The sequence below is a fragment of the Drosophila pseudoobscura genome, chromosome 2, assembly GCF_009870125.1.
Source record: "Drosophila pseudoobscura strain MV-25-SWS-2005 chromosome 2, UCI_Dpse_MV25, whole genome shotgun sequence".
Classification (NCBI taxonomy): Eukaryota; Metazoa; Arthropoda; class Insecta; order Diptera; family Drosophilidae; genus Drosophila; species Drosophila pseudoobscura.
Window position 1 is genome coordinate 9,695,143 of NC_046679.1, and position 18,174 is coordinate 9,713,316.

The 18,174-nt window shown below is 46.6% G+C and overlaps 1 protein-coding gene across 1 annotated transcript in view; it reads left to right on the forward strand.

Annotated features, from left to right (window-relative positions):
- The first annotated feature begins 363 nt into the window (after window positions 1-363).
- The window catches only part of beat-IIb (beaten path IIb), a 31,221-nt gene continuing 13,410 nt past the window's right edge, over window positions 364-18,174 (forward strand). Inside the window, exons 1-2 of the mRNA XM_001358301.4 lie at window positions 364-575; window positions 16,179-17,233. Of these exons, the coding sequence (XP_001358338.4) occupies window positions 16,765-17,233 (469 nt within the window). The 5' untranslated portion in view covers window positions 364-575; window positions 16,179-16,764. The remainder of the gene's footprint in view (window positions 576-16,178; window positions 17,234-18,174) is intronic.

The following is an 18,174-nucleotide window of genomic DNA, read 5'->3' on the forward strand; positions in this document are numbered from 1 at the left end:
ACAGGGACAGAGCTGGACTGCATTAGGGAAAAAGCGGGACAGCAGGGGTGTTGGTATGGGTATGAAGCACAAGGTGGACAGGACAACGAAAACAAATGCACCTAATGACACAATTTCACACTCACACAGGCACATTCGGGTGAAATACGCACCCACACACTAACACCGAGGCAAACTGGAGCAGCCAAACGATGGAAACTGTTATACAAGAGCTAAGAGAGAGCCGAGATGCTCTCTCTTTTCGCAGCACTCGCTTCGTTTCGTTTCCGCCAAGGCAGCCGAGGCAGCAGGCGATGCCGATGCCGATGCTCTTGCGGCGAATCCGGCAAATGGCAATAGTCGCCGTCGGTGGCCAGCGCATCGTGCCAGTTGCCAGCAGCCAACAAAGTGAAGCAGTTCTGGCCCAGACCCAGAGCCTCGTCTGCGAAAGCCGGCAAGTGGCAAGTGACGCGAATCCTCTGTTTGTGCTCCTCCGAATCCCGGCTAATGTGATAATCAAAAGGGAACCAGGATTCACAGAAAAAAGTCCCGCATCTGGGACTTGCTCATCGAAAGATTGTTGTCTACTGTGTCGGGTATGTTGCACATGAATTTCATTTTACATTTGGGATTTGTTGACGCTGGAGCAGGAGCCGGAGGAGGCGGCATCTCAGCAGCAGCTTTTGGAGGATGGCTGGTGGCAGGAACCGGCACTAAAAGTAACGCCATCAAGTTTCAAGTTTCAACTTGTAACCTAGTTTTTTGTAATGCCAGACTCTAGACTCTGTACGTTCCCCTATATACGTAGTACGTATTACGTATACATGTTGCTGGGTGCAAAAGTGTGCGTGCTCGTGTTCATCCTGGCGCGCTTTTCTTGCACTTTACGTTGGCGCGCTGTTTTCCGCCAGTTTTCTCGGTGTATTTGTGTGTGCATTACATTTTCTTGGATTTTTCCGTATATTATTCATGCCGCCACCCAAAAAAGCACAGAAAACAAGAAAACAACTCGGAAAAGTGCAATGGCAGCCAGGAAACGACGGGCGGGCGAGCAACTCTGTGATTTGTATGAATGCTGCCATTAAGCTGACGGCGGCACAAGCACAACGACAGCGATTCCCTGGCACGGTCCTCCATTACGTGCCGCGGCAGGAGCAACAGCAGCCTGACTGTTTCTATAACGGCAACGGGGCGAATGCGTAACGTGAGACCAGCAATTGCCGGGCGAATGGCGCACGAGGCGTATGCGTGCTGTGCATGGGCCAAAAGTTTTAATCTGTACGCGTATTACACAAAAGTTGTACGCCTTCCTCCAATGTATTCAATTGCCTTGAGTTTTATTTAAAAAGAAATGGTGGCAGGTTCTCCTCGCTTATTTTGGTGTTTTTGTTTTAAATGACAAGAATTAAGATAACAAATTCGCAGAACAGAGCCGATCTGAGCCAAAGCGAGAAACATAAGCACGAAAACAAAGTAAAACAGCGTTAGGAAAATGCTGCGAAACTTTTTCTGTGCCGAAACAAAAGCCCGTCAGAGCACAGAACACGAGCGGGAAATTGTAGCGGAGCGCAAATAGAAAAGCCCCAACAACAATTGGAAATGCTTAAGCCAAAGTCGCGAGACGCTGTCAAAGTCAGGAAGCCGCGTGGCGCGGGCGGAAGTACCAGACAGGGCTCAGGGCTCAGGGCTAAGGCGCAGGCCGAGCTGCCTCTGAAAAAGTCTAATAAATTAAGCAATTTACATGAATTGTCGTTTGCTATGCAGCAGAACCCAACCCATCCACCTTTCTCCAGTACAACTCATTTGTACAGGGGGCCGGGGTTGGGGTTGGGCGTGTCGCAGGGCGACCAGGGATTTGTCAGAAGGGCAAAACTTTGCCACTCGTTGACAATGATTCGGGCCCCGGCAGCAAGAGTTTCCCAGTAGCAGCAGAAGCAGAAGCAGCAGCATCAGCATCAGCAGCCAAGGTAAATCCAAGCAATTTGTTTAATTTCATTATATTTCACTGTCGCTGATGTTGTTTTGCAGTTGCCATTGCCTTGTATGCGCTTATCTCTGCACATTTGCAACTTTTTCTGCTCTTCTCCCATTTTGGGTGCCCCACCAGTTGTTGCCTGTTATTTTGCCAACTTTTGGCCATGAAATTTATGTGCATATTTTGGCCATTCTGACTTTGAGTTGTTTTCCTTGTTGCACACGCAGTGCTAAATGTCAACTCGAGTGCTTGGGGCAGTAACCATATGTAGCCGGTGCCACTCCAGCTCCAGCTCCAGTAACTGTAGTTGTATCTGTATCTCTGGCTGTTGTCAAAGTTTTCTACGAGATAGCCAGCAACAGTTCAAAGTTTCGTTTTTGTTTATTTGTTGCTGGGGGAAGGCAACTTTGGGAGCTTAGAGCTAATTTTTTGCTTAAAGTCAACATGTGGCACAGAGACCTAATCAAACTATTGATGGTTTGACTGATTGTGGCAGCAGATGCCAGTGTTTTTATTGCGAAAGCGACAGGTAAAAGTTATACCCACACGAGGCACGAAAAGAAGAAAAAGTTTCCAAGACTTTCATTCCTTCATTTTGGCTTTAACTTTTCGGCAAAGTTTTCGCTTTCTATTTTCTGCCACAGGAAATTGATTTCTGATGGGCCCAACTCTCTCTCCGTTCCTCTAAGAAATGGAACCCTTTCAGGGAGAGCGTTTGACAACACACTTTGTACTGCTTTTGTTTTCGTTTCGATTGCGTCACGGCCTTGCCTTAGTAGGGGTCCTGGCCCGGAGCCCGGAGACCTGGCCCCTGTTAGGTGTTGTAACCCCTTTGACATGCGTAAATATTTTTCTTGCACTCTGTTTCCTCACAGTTTCCTCTCGCTCATGCTCCTTATTGATTTTGCATAAGCAGCAAGCAAGCTGCGGCGCAAAGTGTATGAAATTGAATCTCACATAAAACGCTGCAAGTACTTTGCATATCAAATCAAGTGTACGACACGTTGTGTGTCTTCTACAAGCATCTGACAGGGGGACTCTGCCCCGTGGAGTTGGGCCGCCTTGTGGCGAAAACTTCAAACGGAAGACCCAGCAAGATGCGAGATTAAGCTACACATCTTGTTTTCATTGGAAACTATTCGTCCGGGCTCTGTCTTGACCATGGCCTGGCAAGGGCAAAGTTTCCCTAGCCGCAACTTGCACTCTAGCACTTAATCAACAACAAAACTAAATGCGGTCGGTCAGTGGTGTTTCTGACCCAGGGCTTTGTTCAGAAATGCCAGCCCCAGCCCCAGTCCCAGCCCCAGTCCCAGCCCCAGCCCCAGCCCCGGCCCCTGACGGATGTGTAAATACTCGTTGCTGATGCCAAAGTTGCCAAAGGCCACATGCAAATGCTGCTGAAAACATTTTCCAATTGCATAAAGTTTCATTTTGTCCAAAGTACTCGAGCACCTGCTTTTGGTTTCTGCTTCTGGTTTTCTCTGCTTCTTGGGAAATGATTCTCTCCTCTCTTCCACCTCACCCAAATATTTCGTTGCATAATTATTTTTTTATGCCCAACGAAACACACATTTTGTCACTTGCTGAGGGTAAAATGGCATTTTTTGCGCTTATTTAAGCCATTGCATAAATTTCATCCGGAAATGAATGCCAAGCCACCCACACACACACACACACACACACATACACACGCGTATGTATGGGTATGCAAATTTACTTTGCGGCTGGAGAATGGTGACCGAGCCTGGGGCAAGTGCAGGAGCTGCTGGTCCAGACCATAATGTGTGCTGGCCCTTAGCGAAAAGAGACAGACGTGTTTCAGACATTTAGCATACTCGTATAGCCGCACACACATGCCGCCCCGCCACGCCACGCCCCCAATGTCAAAGTTGTCCAAAGAATGTGAGCAAAATATTTTGCGAAATAAGGCGCGAATGAAAAATTTATAAAATATTCAAATAAGCATTTTACATTTTAGCACCACGATAAGGAAATACTCATACGAGTACTCGCATGCCCTCTACCCGCCCTGGACTCATAAAAAATATCTGCGGCTGTGTGGGAGAGTGTCTCGCAAAAAATTACGGAAATATGCAAAATTTTAATAAAATTAAGCAAAATGCAGAAAGCATTCAGGGCGGGGCGGGATCAGAGCGGTGCGGTGTTGAAATTTCATCCAAACTTTTTTCCTAATGGAAAACCAAACCCTCAAACTTGATCCATAAAAGCCAGAACGTTTCAGCAGTGACTGCAAAATAAAACAATAAAAAATAACGAAGCAACAAGAAGAGCGGAAAAAATAACTATTTAAGTTTTAAGCGTTTGACGCTTTACAACCGCAAAATGTGGACACAAAGTTTCACACGCATTCCCGGTACCCCGCGCCCCTCCCCTCGTAGAAGTAGCAAGAAACAAGACGTCCCACGCATTGCCATGTTAACCCCGAGTTATAAAGTCAAGGATAAAATGCGAAAGTGCCGAAGTTTTAATTTAAATTTGAGCAGCTACGCACAGAACAGATAAAAAATATGATCTCGCGCGGGGAGCGAGCTCTCGCCTCTCTCTTTCTATGTCCCTCTGCCCCCAGTTGCCAATAACTCAGGGCGGGTCGCAGAACAGATACAGAAATTGAAGTTCTTTCCGGGAAAGATGCTAACCAGGAGAGAGAGTCAGAAAGAAAGCGCCGCTCCGCGCCGCGCAAGAGTTACGATGCCTTTGAGTAAAACACTTTCTGCGGTCGCCCGCACTCCCGCCCGCCAGCCCGCCAGCCACAGTCGAGCTGCGCCGGGCGTTATCTACATAACTCATACGCACTGTGGCACGCCCAGGCCAGGACAGGACTGGCTGGCAGTCGAGTGGCGGCACTTTCGCCCGCCACCGCTGCATAGTTTATTCGTGCAGGGAGCAAGAGCAAGAAGCGGGAGCAGCTAAGGGCTGCAAAAATTTGCAACACATGGCGGACGAAGCGTCCTCCTCCAAGCACTCGTACGAAAATACCCCACAGACACTCCCAGTTAGACACATGGTGCGATTTAAGCTTACGTAAATATGGCCACGGTTTCAGCTCTCCCCGTTCCCCTACACTCGTATTTTTTCTCATCTTGCCAACATCCTCAGCTCCAGCTGGCTTATCGACTTGCGCTGGTGGCAGGTAAACTCTTTGGCTTCTACCTGGGGGGCCGGGGGGTGCACTGCAGCACGATTCCGGTATTATCTATGCATGAGTGTTTTTAATTTCTCTTCTGGCTCCTATGCGGATACTACCCGCCCTGATGCTCTGATTAAGCTTCATCCGCCAAGTTATTTAAGGCCACTTTTTGGGTATGGTATATCCCCTTGCAGTATTTACCGCTTAAAAACTTTACCAAATTCCTCACTTTAGTTTTATTATTGGGCAAAATTCAACTCTTTTCCAAGTCTTAATCCATCAGTGTCTGGAGATGCTGCGCCTCCAAACAGTAGGCTCTCCATTTCATGTAGCTCACTCATCTCATTCACGCCCACGCAATCGACCGCTAAGAAGTGGCAAAGGGAGAGAAAGAAAATAACAACAAGGACCAGACTCTACTCCACCCATCATTTACACTAGTTTCCATGACACTAGCAGAGAGCTGGCGGGAGGGCGGCAGGGCGGCAGGGTGGTAGTTTTCCCAGCCATGAATGGCTGAATGACAGGCGCAATGAATGGCTGGACCAAGGACTGCCTACTGCGGACTGGACTGGGTAATGGGTAAACCGAAGCAGCCAGGTGGTGGTGGTGCCAGAACGAGTTGTGTGACTAATACAGAGGCATTCAATTGACACGCTGCTTGCCCCAACTAGCCGAAGACAATAGGCAATAAAGCAGCAAAATCAACCACAGCATGATGTGCATACTTTGCCACTAGCTCGAGAATCGAAGAGCGCACAACAGAGGCGAATACTTTGCCTACTTTGTGGCACAGAAACCACATGGGAGTCGTAAAACATCCGATCTGTAAGAGCGAACCAAAGAAAAAGTCGCACAAAAGTCACAAATCATTTAATTTTCCATACGAAAAAGTATTTTAAGAGCAGGGTTGACAGTCGCATAGGAATGCCTGGGTCAGTGCATACAGAGCTAAACTTTTCGATGGGTGCTGCGTAATTCCATTAACTTGGCAATTTTCAACCTGAGTCTGAGTCTAAGTTAATAAGAAGACCGCCAGGAGTTTCCTTATGTGGTCCTCCGCCACGAACTCATTTATTTTCTCGTTCATTTGTGTATGCGGAATTATAAAAAACGCAATAAAGAGGAAAACCTGAGCTTCAGACAATGAATGCCATGGGTAGTGGGTGCTTGGAGCTGCTGACAGCCAGAGCTGTCTGCTGAGCGGAGAGATGTGGCACATGAAATGAAAGTTTCACTACTGATTGAGTCAATGATGATGCCATTAAAAGTCGCAAATTGATGTTTTTGTTTCAAATGTGTCAGCCATCGTGGGCATCGTGTGTGTGTGTGTGTGTGTGTGTGTGTTTGTCTTTGCATGTGTGCTGGGTGTGTCCCTGTGTTTGTGTGTGTGCCAATTACAAGCGTTAGACGCTGTTGTTCGCATTCTAACAACGGAAACAAGCCAGAGATTTATTTTTGATATTTCCGCTTTGGTGAAGCAGCAGCAGCAGCAGCAGCGACAACAACATAAGGGAGAAACTTTTTCGATAAAAATGTAAATTTATTGGATATGTGTGACAAACAAGCTACCGTATATACATACATACAGAGACATTCGATTCAAATGCGAATGACAATAATGCTCATGTTGTCGTCGTTGATGAAGCAACCAACTGGGAAGGAGATATCGATGGAGCGGTGGAGCGGTGGCAAGGGCCTGGGGATTGGGGCTCTGCTCATCATGCACGACTTGAATCATATTTTTATGGTTTTTTATCGACGGATTTTGATATGCCAGCTAACAATTCATTTATTCATTTGGCTAAGACTCTGGCCCCGTCATTGGTTTTGTTAGTTAGTTGTTGTTCATTTCGGTGACATGTGAACTGACTTTTTAGTAGTTTCCGAGTGTTTTTCTTCTTAGCATTCCATCCGTTTTATGTAGCGTTACATGAGAATGTTAGAAGTAACAAAAAACTTTTGGCATAACATAAAAAATTTATCGCATAAGCACATAATTCCTTTGTGAGGCGATTTGTAAAGAAATAAACAATCTCGGACATCATAGCAGAACTCGAGACGAGACGAGACAAGACTTTGACTTTGACTTAGACATACACGTAGGTGGAATAGACAATAGACGGTATAAAAAACATGGTTTAATGGCCAAATTAAGTTTGGCTCAGACGTAAAAAGTTGCCTCAAGTGATGATGGCTAACATGGGTTTTATTGCCTCTGCTGGGATGTGTTGGTGTGTGTTCCAAAGAGTTTTTAGAGCTTCATGATATGTGAGACATTGCAGAGGATACACTCGTATTTCCCATTAGATAACTTACTCCAAAGCAGAACTTTATATTCACCTCATATACATTTTTTATGATTAATTATTTGCTTATTGAATAAGCAAAAATGGGCTAAAATTATCAGCAGACTACGCCATTTATTTCATCAATTAATCAGAAATGACATGCAGGGCAGCCAAACAAATGGCAATTAATACGAAATAGTTGTGTGTTCAACTTTTGAAATAAAGAGTAAATAAATTACGGAATGGAAATGCTATTTTTATAGCGAAAGGTAAAAATTAACACTGTTAAATGTAATTTGCAATGTAAACAACGGCCTTCGCATTCGGCTTGAAGTGCTGAAAGCCCGTGTTGCACGCTGGCTACAGACATCTCGAATCGCAGCGGTCATGACAAGGGAAGTGCAAACAAAGGACCAAGGACACCCAACACGAAGACAACGTTATTATGTTGAAATTATGCGCTACAAAGTCAGGCGACAAACAGAGAAGGGACAAAATGAGACAAGGAAGGGCTTTAAATGTCCGATCGGAGAGACCAATGTGGGGATAAAACATATTTTTAAATCAAAGCAAAGGGCGCACAAGGGGGAGGGGGGACCAAACCTTAACAAACCTAACCGCTATTAGGCCATATTGAGTGCGGAGTGGTAAGAGTGACGGCGGTGGCAAATCCAAAAAGGTTACAAATAGCTATCATAAAAACTTTATTTGTCCAAAGGATTGAAAACAAGAGTCGGCCAAAGGACAAAGACGACGACGCCCTATGCATGCGAAAGTCGATGTCCCATCCACAAGTACCCTGGGTTGCCATATCCTTTTTCCAATATAATATGGTCAATAGAAGGGGGTGCACGGACCGGGGGGGACGGACATGCGTGTTTATTGTTGTTTATGTGCCATGATGCTTTCCCCACAATTTCCAATCCTCAGACTCCTTTGATTTCGTTTTCGGGGCTTTTCGATTGCCTTTGTTTGCTGTTGTTAAAAAACATTTATGCGCCATTATCAAAAGCAATGCGACACCCACACTGATACGGCCAAAGAGAGACACGCTCACACACACAACCGTGTTGCTTATGGCGTTGGTCCTGGTCCTGGTCCTGGTCCTGGTGCCATTCACCCAGCTGATCTGGCCGGGGCTATTCGTATAGCATCTGATTATTGCCAGGGATTAAGCTATAATTGCGTATCGCATTTCGGTTATTTGTTTCCATTCCACGTCCACAGTGACTCCGGGCTACCCGCTAATGGGGAATAGGCTATATGTATTCCGGAATGGCAAATGCTTCGGATATCATTAGCGGCACCCCTGATGTTGCAATATGTTTTGATGAGCTTCTGAGCCCTTGAGCCTCTGCATTTGCTGCGCTTCATAATGTATAATCTTGATTTACCCTCCAAAAGTGTGCAGTCTTAAAGTTACCCCCACTCGAATGGGCCAGAGGCAGGGGTTGGGGGTGAACTCAATCAGGAAACCACATACACCCACACACACACACTAACACTCTCAGTGGAGCGTGTCGAGGGGTAAAACGGCAGCAGAGCAGGCAGCCAGCAGCTGGAATCGGTTTGAAAATTTCAGGCATATTTGGCAACGGGTCATTAAATGCGGAAATTGAGTCAACAAAAGCCAAAGACGCCAGGAAAGAGGCAGGAAGGATATACACAAGCCACCAATACAAACGCACTTCCCACACACACACACACACTCTCACACGTGAATAGAAAGCTCCAAAAGTCGGAAGTTTTTTTGGCATTGCTTTGCTGCTTGGCCTGGTTGGGGTCGCTTGCAAAAGTCAAGCCACATAAAAGATGCCTCGAATTGGTTACTCGTTTTTGTTGCTACTGCCGCTGCTACTGCTTGCCCTGCCTGGGCCTTGATTATGTAACCTTTGGCTGGGAAACGACCAAAGCACAACACATGCAAACCTCACGAATAATTGCTGCCCCAGAGAGCTCTGGGAACTGCCTTCGATTGGCTGCCAATAACAGAGAAACATAGCAACGCTGCCCTGTCCCTTTCCGGTCTGTTTTGTACATGTGTGTATGTATAACTGAGTGTGTGTGAGCGTGTGCTTGAGTCAAAGGTTAAACTGGGGAGAATGTGTTGATTGTGGGTCAAGCGTGAAAGCGGTCAAAACGTACTTCGCATTACTATATTTAAATTGTTGATTTTGTGCAAATGTTTCTGTTGCTGCACTGGGAATAAAAATGGGTTCAAATGTTGCTTTCAACACAGAGAAAAGACAAAAGAAATAAAAGAAAACTTAAAATTTTAGATCTATAATTCAAGCTTGTCAAATTCTCTCAAACTATTCTTTTGTAGCATTCTTTCGCTGAGTGTGATTTTTGTGGGACCATCCTCTCTGTGGTAGCCTTCCTTTATATGAATTCCTCCAGGGAGCATTTCGCTTGCTGCCTTCCCATTCCTACGAGTTCCTTATTTAACAGAAAAACCTCCTGCTATTGTGATGTTCATTGGAACGAGGGATAACAGACATTGGAATGAGATTGAGTTATAATTGAAATAATTGTTTGATATTTGGAACAATCATCGCAGCAGGTGAGCAGCTGTTCTGTGGAAGCCCCTGCTGTGCTCATTAAACTTTGGGCAACAGTTACACGTCTGTTGCCAAAGAAATGATTATAAATTATAACGAGCACACACTGGGAACATAAGCCACACCGCGCAGTCATAGTGCTACTTGTAGAATTGTAAAAGGAAATATATGTACATATCTGTGGCTAGTCGAAGGTGGATACAAGACAACCCCATCTCGCAAACGACAATTCCGCTGAATTGATTGGAATTGGGACTTGACCAGCGTGAACTAATAATTGGGTTAATTAGATGGTCAGGTGAGCAATGCGGATATGGATGAGTATTCCATTGAAGTCCATGGCCCACGGGAAATTCGCGACTGCTTCTGTTGTTGGTGTTGCCATTGACTACAGGGCCCCTGGATGGGGCAACAAAGAAGCCGCATGGCAACTGTGGTCGGCCTTAACCAAGTCCTGACAAAGGCATAGTCTCAGGCACAATCACGAGCCCAGGGCCGGGGTCCAGAAGCATGCAATAAACATAATTAAAACGCCTTAAATTTACGCTACAGAATGCCAAGAAAATTAACTTTTCAGCATTGTTGGCGACAATTTCAAGCAAGGCTGGAGGCTGCTGCAGCAGATACTTGCCGCCAGGCTGGTCCGCCGACACACAAGACACAACAAGTGCAATTAACATATTTTATCAATCTTTTTGTTCTGGCCGGGCCTTAAAACAACCCCGCTGCTGCCATCGCCACTTACGCAATTTAAATAACTCAAGTGGCAAACGACGCAAAAGAGCAAAGGACACTCGAAGCAGGCACAGGATGGCAGGGGCTGTTGCTCTTACTGGGCCAGTGGCAGTGGTAGAGGCAGTCAGCCAGGAGCAGCCACATGGACGTATGGTGGAGTCATCGCCATCGCCATCCACATAAACACATTAACACTTTGCGTATGGGCTGGGGTGGCGGGGTGGCAGGTGAAGAGCCGTCGGGGCGGGTCAAAGTTGGCCAGGCAACATTAAGCCCGCCAAGTATTTTCATTTTTTCGCATACATCGCTGATTCGGTGTGACTCTGTGAGTGGAGGGAAAGGAGGTGTGCAGCAAGGTCGCCTAGCAGCAGGCTCACGCACTTGGCGGATAAACAGGATCCGGAGGATATGCAGAGTCTGCCGGCGAGCCTGCCCCATAAATTACACTTTAATTTTGCAGCAATTTTTGGCCACGGCTTATAAATCAGCAGAGTTCCGCCGAAGGGGCGGACGACAGCTGCCGACTGCCTTCTGGCCGTCCGCTGCCTGCTGCCCCTCCAGCACTCATTTTGGCATCCTCTGAGCCACTCGCAATATTGAAATTTCAATTTAATTACATAGAGCGGGCCATACTCGAAAGGCACGACCCGACCCCAGGCCCATGTGCTCGAGAGCTGCCCGCAAAATGAGCTGTCGTTTTGGGTCAAAGAGCCTACAACAGCAGCAGCAGGGGCATGGGGCAGGAGTAGCAGCAACACCCTCAACAGCACCAGCAACAACAAGGTTAGATCTGCTCACTTGAACTGAACTGCTCGGCGGTTTGGCTTAATTTGTTGAGATAATTGTGCCGAAATTATATTATTATTAAATTCGCATCCGTTATCCTCTTTTTTTTGGCGCTTGCCTTTCATGCTTATTATGAAAATTGGATTTCAAGTGCTCTCTGTGGGTGGGAATGAGTGGGAGAGTGAGTGAGTGCTTGGGTAGGTGGGCAGAGGTCGAGCTGTGACCTTCGCTGGGGTTCTTCCTCTTTACGTAATTGGATTTTGTGTGAGATTTGGGCACAGAATAGAAGCAAAGGAAAATGCCAAATGTTATTAGCTGGGGGTCAGAGATTGTTCCGCAGAAGGAGAAGCATCTTTGAGGCCTTGGTATCTCCATCAGCGACTGCAATCCCTTTTTCTGAACCCAATGCCGATACAACACACTGTTTCTGTTCTGACCCTTAATCTTCATCTTATTTCTCTTGCCTCATTTATAAATTTCGCACGCTCGGCGAATCGCAGCTCGCATTAATTTTTCCCAAGATTAAATGCAAATGGGCGTGGCGGCAATACCAGCATGAAAAACGGAGCTACACCAACAATGCACATCATTCTCTAAGCTTCTGCGAAAGGCTTTTAATTAATTCGCGGCATTAAAAGTGGAAACAGAAGCCAGAAGTGGCACCAAAGATTCAAAGTCAAGTTGCCTCGCGGCATGCAATAAACGAAATCAGCAAAACGCTCGGAAAAGAACAGAGAGTGAGAGAGAGACAGACAGAGAGAGAGAGAGAGAGAGAAAATGTACATGAATTCACAAAATATGATTATGAATAAAAGCCATTCATGCAAAAGGCTCAGAGCAGAACCAACCGCAAATGTGGGAAAGTGCCGGGATGTGGGGCAGGGCTGTGCAACCACATGCCGATCGTGGGGCGTGCAAAATCAATTTTAAAGCGAATTTAATAAAAACGCATTTATGTGCATTTTGTGGCAATTAAGTGCAGCAAATTGGAGCCAACGAGCTGCTGAAGCCACAGCTACAGCCCTCATCTCATGTTGCTCTTCCGTGTGTGTGTCCGTGTGTGAATGTCTGAATTTAAATGCTGATGGAATGGGACTGATGGGGAATGCTGCACGGATAGCACGTGGTCCGTGCCGTAATTAAGCTGATGTGAAAATCTTTGACTTGGTGCGAACATTGCGAGCGGGCAATTAAATTTCAGCCCCCAAATACAGGAAGCTTAACCGACTGCACTCCGCAGATCAATGCCGAAAATGTCATCGACTGCGGCGACAGATTTATGACAATCCGAGGGTCTCACCTGACAGCTGGAAGGCCTGTCGATGCAGCGCGAAGATCCGAAACTTTGAAATCAACATTTCAATTTGTTGTCGACGCATCGCGTGGCTGTGCAGCAAGGCTGCCTCTCGGGCAATTTGGTGTGAAAAACTTGTAGCTATTTTTAACTCATCAACAACGGTGGCAGCAGCAGCGGCGGCAGCAACATCCACCCCGCAGTAGCAACAACGGCAACTTTTATTGCCCATGTGCTGGGCATGTCTCGGTGCCAATTGCATCATGGCAGGCGAAATGTGTCAAGTGAGCGGTGACTGATGTGGCGAGTAACAAGGCGAGGCCCTGAAGGCAGAGACACCCTCTTGCCCCCTGTTGTCGGCCCCAGGAGTGGCTCCTCCCAGGGAGCAGTAGCAGTAGCAGTGCATCCAAGAAGTATGCATAAAAATATTTCATTCAAGCACTCGAATTAAAAGTAACGACAGAAGTGGAAAGAGCTGGGGCTGGAGTGCGGCGTGGAGTGTGGCACTCCAAATGGCGTTGGCTTTATTCCCGCAGTTGTCTGAGACAGTTAACCCCACACACACACAGAGGCTCAGAGACACTGATACACAGATACACACGACATTCAGTCAGAGCTACTCTTGAGCTGCTGTCATTGTCAATGTCTCCAGACAAATGCGCCTGGAATGGTAGAAGAAAGCGTTCTTACTGGTTGGGGTAGCAGTGGGGGCAATACTTTTCCTGGGGAGGGGGTGACCTGGGTTCCCCCCACCCCCCCACAATAATACGTTGCACGCGCAATTCTAATCTGCTTTTAATTAAAAGCAACGCGGAATGAAAGGACTCTAAGCGGCTTTCTCCCGCTCGCTCCGTCTCCATTTGGCTAATTGTCTTTCGTTGGCGGCTTTTGTCATTTGTCTCTGGCCCAAAATATGCCAAAGACAAGCATGCAGATACATATGTGACAATTTTCTGCCAAGAAGAATGGCAGGAATGACAATTACAATACGAATGTTTTGCCACACTGACAGTGACACATTAGGAATGGCTGGGGCTGAGGGGCAAATGTTAAGACCAATAATTATGTCAAGGAAAGCCGCAATTGGCTAATTAAAATGAATAGAATTGAGTACGGTTGGCAAGTAATTCTATGCGCATTCATTTTGGAGTTTTTATAAATATTTCCAGCTTTTGTTGCATCTCAATCTGCTCTGCTCCAAACTACGATACACAATGATGATAAATGGCAAAATATCATGTAGAATCAATCAAAATGTAAAAATGGTTGGTCGTTGTAAAAACACTAGGTCCCTGTCAAACACAATTAATTATGAAATTCATAAAACAAAGCCACAGGCATACAAAAAACCAACAATGGCAGCCATAAAAGCGTCAGAGGATGGAAAAATGTATGAAAAATGCGACAGACAAAATTATCATTCATAATAATTTGTACAAACAAACAAGACCAGGGGGCTGGGCTGGGCTGAGTGGCGAGGGGCGCAGATATGGGGGCCGGGCCTAGAGGCTAGGTGAACAAAGGACAGACTGGGGATGGGTCTGGGGTCTGGGAATGGGTCGACAGATGAGTGCTGGGGCAATAGAATGTTTCACGCAGAGGCAACAATTACAAAAAATGATGTTTTATTTAAAATACCAGACAGCGGCAGTGGGTAGCGGGTAGCGGGTATAGCGGGTGAAGGTGGAGCCGGGACAGACGGGGAATAAAAATAACAATGCTGCAACAGCAGTGATAATGTTGCTGGCAACACATGTTTTCGGCAGCAGCAGCAACAGTGGCAGCATCAGCGGCGAAAGAAGCATTGCCACCGCAGAAACAGCAAGTAGAGCGCTACAGATGGCATTACGACTATGAGATACCCAGTGCTTTAATATTTTTCTTGTTACCTATAGTTTAATGGAAATTTACCAGTAGAAAAGACCCTAAAAACCCTCTTAGAATAAGTACCAAAGCGATGGATATTCTGCCTTGTAATTTCTAGGCGTAATTCGAATAAAGGGTTATTGATGAATTTATATATAATATGTGCATATATGTATACTTATAATTGAGGTAAAATTCCGACAAATTTCATACTTAAAAGTACATTCTTCTATCTCAAAGTCCATACATCATACCAACAGGAATACAATACACCCTAGGCTTAACGAGTACAGGGTATAACAACGGCTGGCAGCATACATTACACACCCGTCCCCCACCTTTAAAAATCCCCTCTTTTCAGCCGCCTGTGCGCACATTTTAATCAATAAACAAACGTGAAAATATGACAAACAAATTAATAATAAAATGCAACAACAGCAACCCACAGACACAGACACAGACCCCGACAATGACAAAATATTATAAATGAATCGGAGAGAGGTTCGACAATGCAACAGAGGCATATAGTAGGGTGAAAGAGGAATAGGGAAAGAGGGACAGGGACTAAATATAGATGCAACGCTGTTGCCCTTCTGGGGCGCCTTCGTCGCCCCGCCCTCCTTCCTGCCGACTAATTGTGACAATTTGGTCTCACACAAATGGCATAATAAATGTTGAGCAGAGGAAATGATGTGTGAAGTGCAGCAGATCCCATGCAAGGGGTTGAGGATGAGTCTCCCCCTCCCCCAATTGATGACCAAGCGGAAGTGATTTTTGGTTTCAGTGCACGATTTTCCATCAGAAAATAGGATGATGGGCTGATGCCAGGATGGGTGGGATCAGACAATGGCGGTGCTCCCACCCTCAGCAATTAGCCAAACTTTCTATGGGGCCAGAACCAATGCCGAATCTTTGTTCAGGCAGCAGTGAATGTGTGCGGGCTGCAATTGAGATACAATGGGAGGCAGGAAGCGTGCAACTCTTTTTTCCAGCGCTGGGGATCGCAGAGAGCGACTGAAGGATTGGAAATAGTGTATTTCCGGCAGTGAAGCGCGCATAATGGAGCAGCACGGGAATCGGGAATGCCATAAATAATGCAAACCCCATTGATAGCCCCCCGGCGCAATATCCAAATTCAAATTGGATGCCATTGTTGCGGATGACAGTGGCAGACTGTGAGACTGGCGGACGACTGACTGGCTGCTAATTAGCCAGCACTCTCCAGTTTGGGTCGCATTCTTGGCCGCGGGGCACGTTCCGCCACGGCGATTGAGTAAGGTCAATGGGCAGGCCAGGCCTAATCGCGGGCGACAGACACTGCCTCATAAATCAGTCCGGAGCGGCAAGGTCTCGGCACGTGACGATCGCTAGAATGTGCTGCCGAGTTCTTCGACCGACTCCCTGGTGCATTTGCCGAGTAGTCGTATATTATTTATCAGGAACTTTGTACACTTTACGACGAGCAATAAAATTAATATTTTGCCTGCCCCCCGCTTTGTCAACAACTAATTGAAACATTTCTCCTCTCTCTCTCCCGTTGCAGGGCAGGAAGAAGCCAAAGAACTGGTCGGGCGTGTGCGAGTACGTTGCAGCAGATGAGGCATATGAAGCAATTAGGGGCAACACTAAAAACGCCTATAAATGTCGAGTGACAAACAATTTCGCGGAAAGGCCGAGGCCCAGGCCCAAGCAGGCGACTGACTGCCACCGACACTTTCCAGGCAACATGTTGCTGAGAGGCATCCGCGGCAATTGACAACAGCAACATTTGCGGCATTGCCCCGCTCGGCAGCAGCAACAGCAGCAACAACAACTTCGTGTCGCAAGCAAACTTCGTGCGGCATTCGACTCCGACGGTTGTGTGACGCGTTCGCTGTGCGGCACAGACAAAGACAGAGAAAGAACGAAATGACGCGAGTATCAGGACCGGGAAAAGTTTCGAGTGCTCAAGTGTGAAAAACAAATGGAAAATACATACGTAAACAGCAAATCAAATTAGCGAAGAAAATCAAAAGAAATACGTAACCAAGTGCGTGTAAAGTAAAGGGGAATTTTATTTAGTACAGCTCCCAGAGAGCAAAGAATCAAAAACCGAAACGAAACGAAACAACAAATATCACTCCTAATTAATGTCTAATTTGAAGAGTAGTCGGGCGGCATTCAAGAGGACAACAGCAACAACAACAGCTCGCAAAGTGGCCAAAACAACGGTGACAATGTGGCAGACGCTATCAACTCTATCCACATCACTCACGGCGGCTATCCTTGGCCCGGGGTGGCCCCCGTCGCCGTCCCAGTCCCCGAGCCCGCCCGGTTGCAGGTGCGGGGTGCATCGCCTGAAGGGAAAACTGCGAGGAGCCAAAGCCAGCACTTACCACGCGGAAATGCAGAGTCACAGAGTCACAAGCAACATGTTGCCATCAACAGACATCGCGACAGCAGCGACCGTCGCGCGTAGGTGTCGTTGTGGCAGCCACATCACCGTCACCATCAACAACAACAACAACACCAACAACAATAGCCACACTATCAAAAAAAACAGCAACATTAGCGGTGGCAGCCTCCTGCACTGGCTGCTGCTGCTCTGCGTCTTCTGTGGTAAGTAAGAGCCATGGCCATGGCCCAGCGCAGTAAGTGACTTTTAACAAAATGCGCTTAAATGTCTCTGATTTAGTGCGCCACGCCCCACAAAAACACAAAAAGGGACAGACACACCGACAATCCAACAAACCGCCAAACTGAAGTGATACTGGGATGTGCGGACGAACAAAAACTGCAGCAGTTTGGGCCCTTGAATAAGACACAGATACCCGTACAGTGGGAGACGCAGACAGAAGGACACAGAGTGGGGCTGAGGCAGCAACAAAAAATAAATAAAAACGCTCAACACAAATCAAGATGAATTTCCGTGCATTTTTGTGCAGATTTTTGTAGAGCTTTGGCCAAAACAAAAAATAAAAATACAGACATGGCCAAATGAACGAAGGCGACGTGTGTGTGTGTGTGTGTGGTTGGATTTGGTTTTTGTGCCACGTCTAAAACGCTACAACTGCCACAGCACGAAAAAATGGCTAAACAGCAAAGGAAAAACATTTGAAAATAGCGCCAAGAAACGGAGGAAGATTAAACGGCTGGCAGTGGGGCAGGGACTGACTGGGAAAAGGGGCACGTCAGCAGCGATGGCAGCGCAATATAAATTGACTCGTGTTTTTCATTTAAACGTTTTGCCCAGTCTCCATCCACGTCTCATCCTTGGCTGCCTTCAATAATTTTGCCTGATTCTGCAGCAGCATCACCAGCAGTAGCAACATCAGCAGCTGCAACTGCCACTGCCACTGCCACTGCCACTAGCACTGCCTGGACGTTGCTGTTGCTGCCACTTAAACCTGAAATTAACTTTGGCCCACGAAAGTATGCAGCGGAAGGAAGGAGGCAAGAGCACGGCAAATCAAGCCACGTGAGCTGGTCTCATGTGTATCTGTATCTTTTTTCTGTGCATCTGTGTATCTGCTGCACTGGATTGCTTGATTATTTCGTTT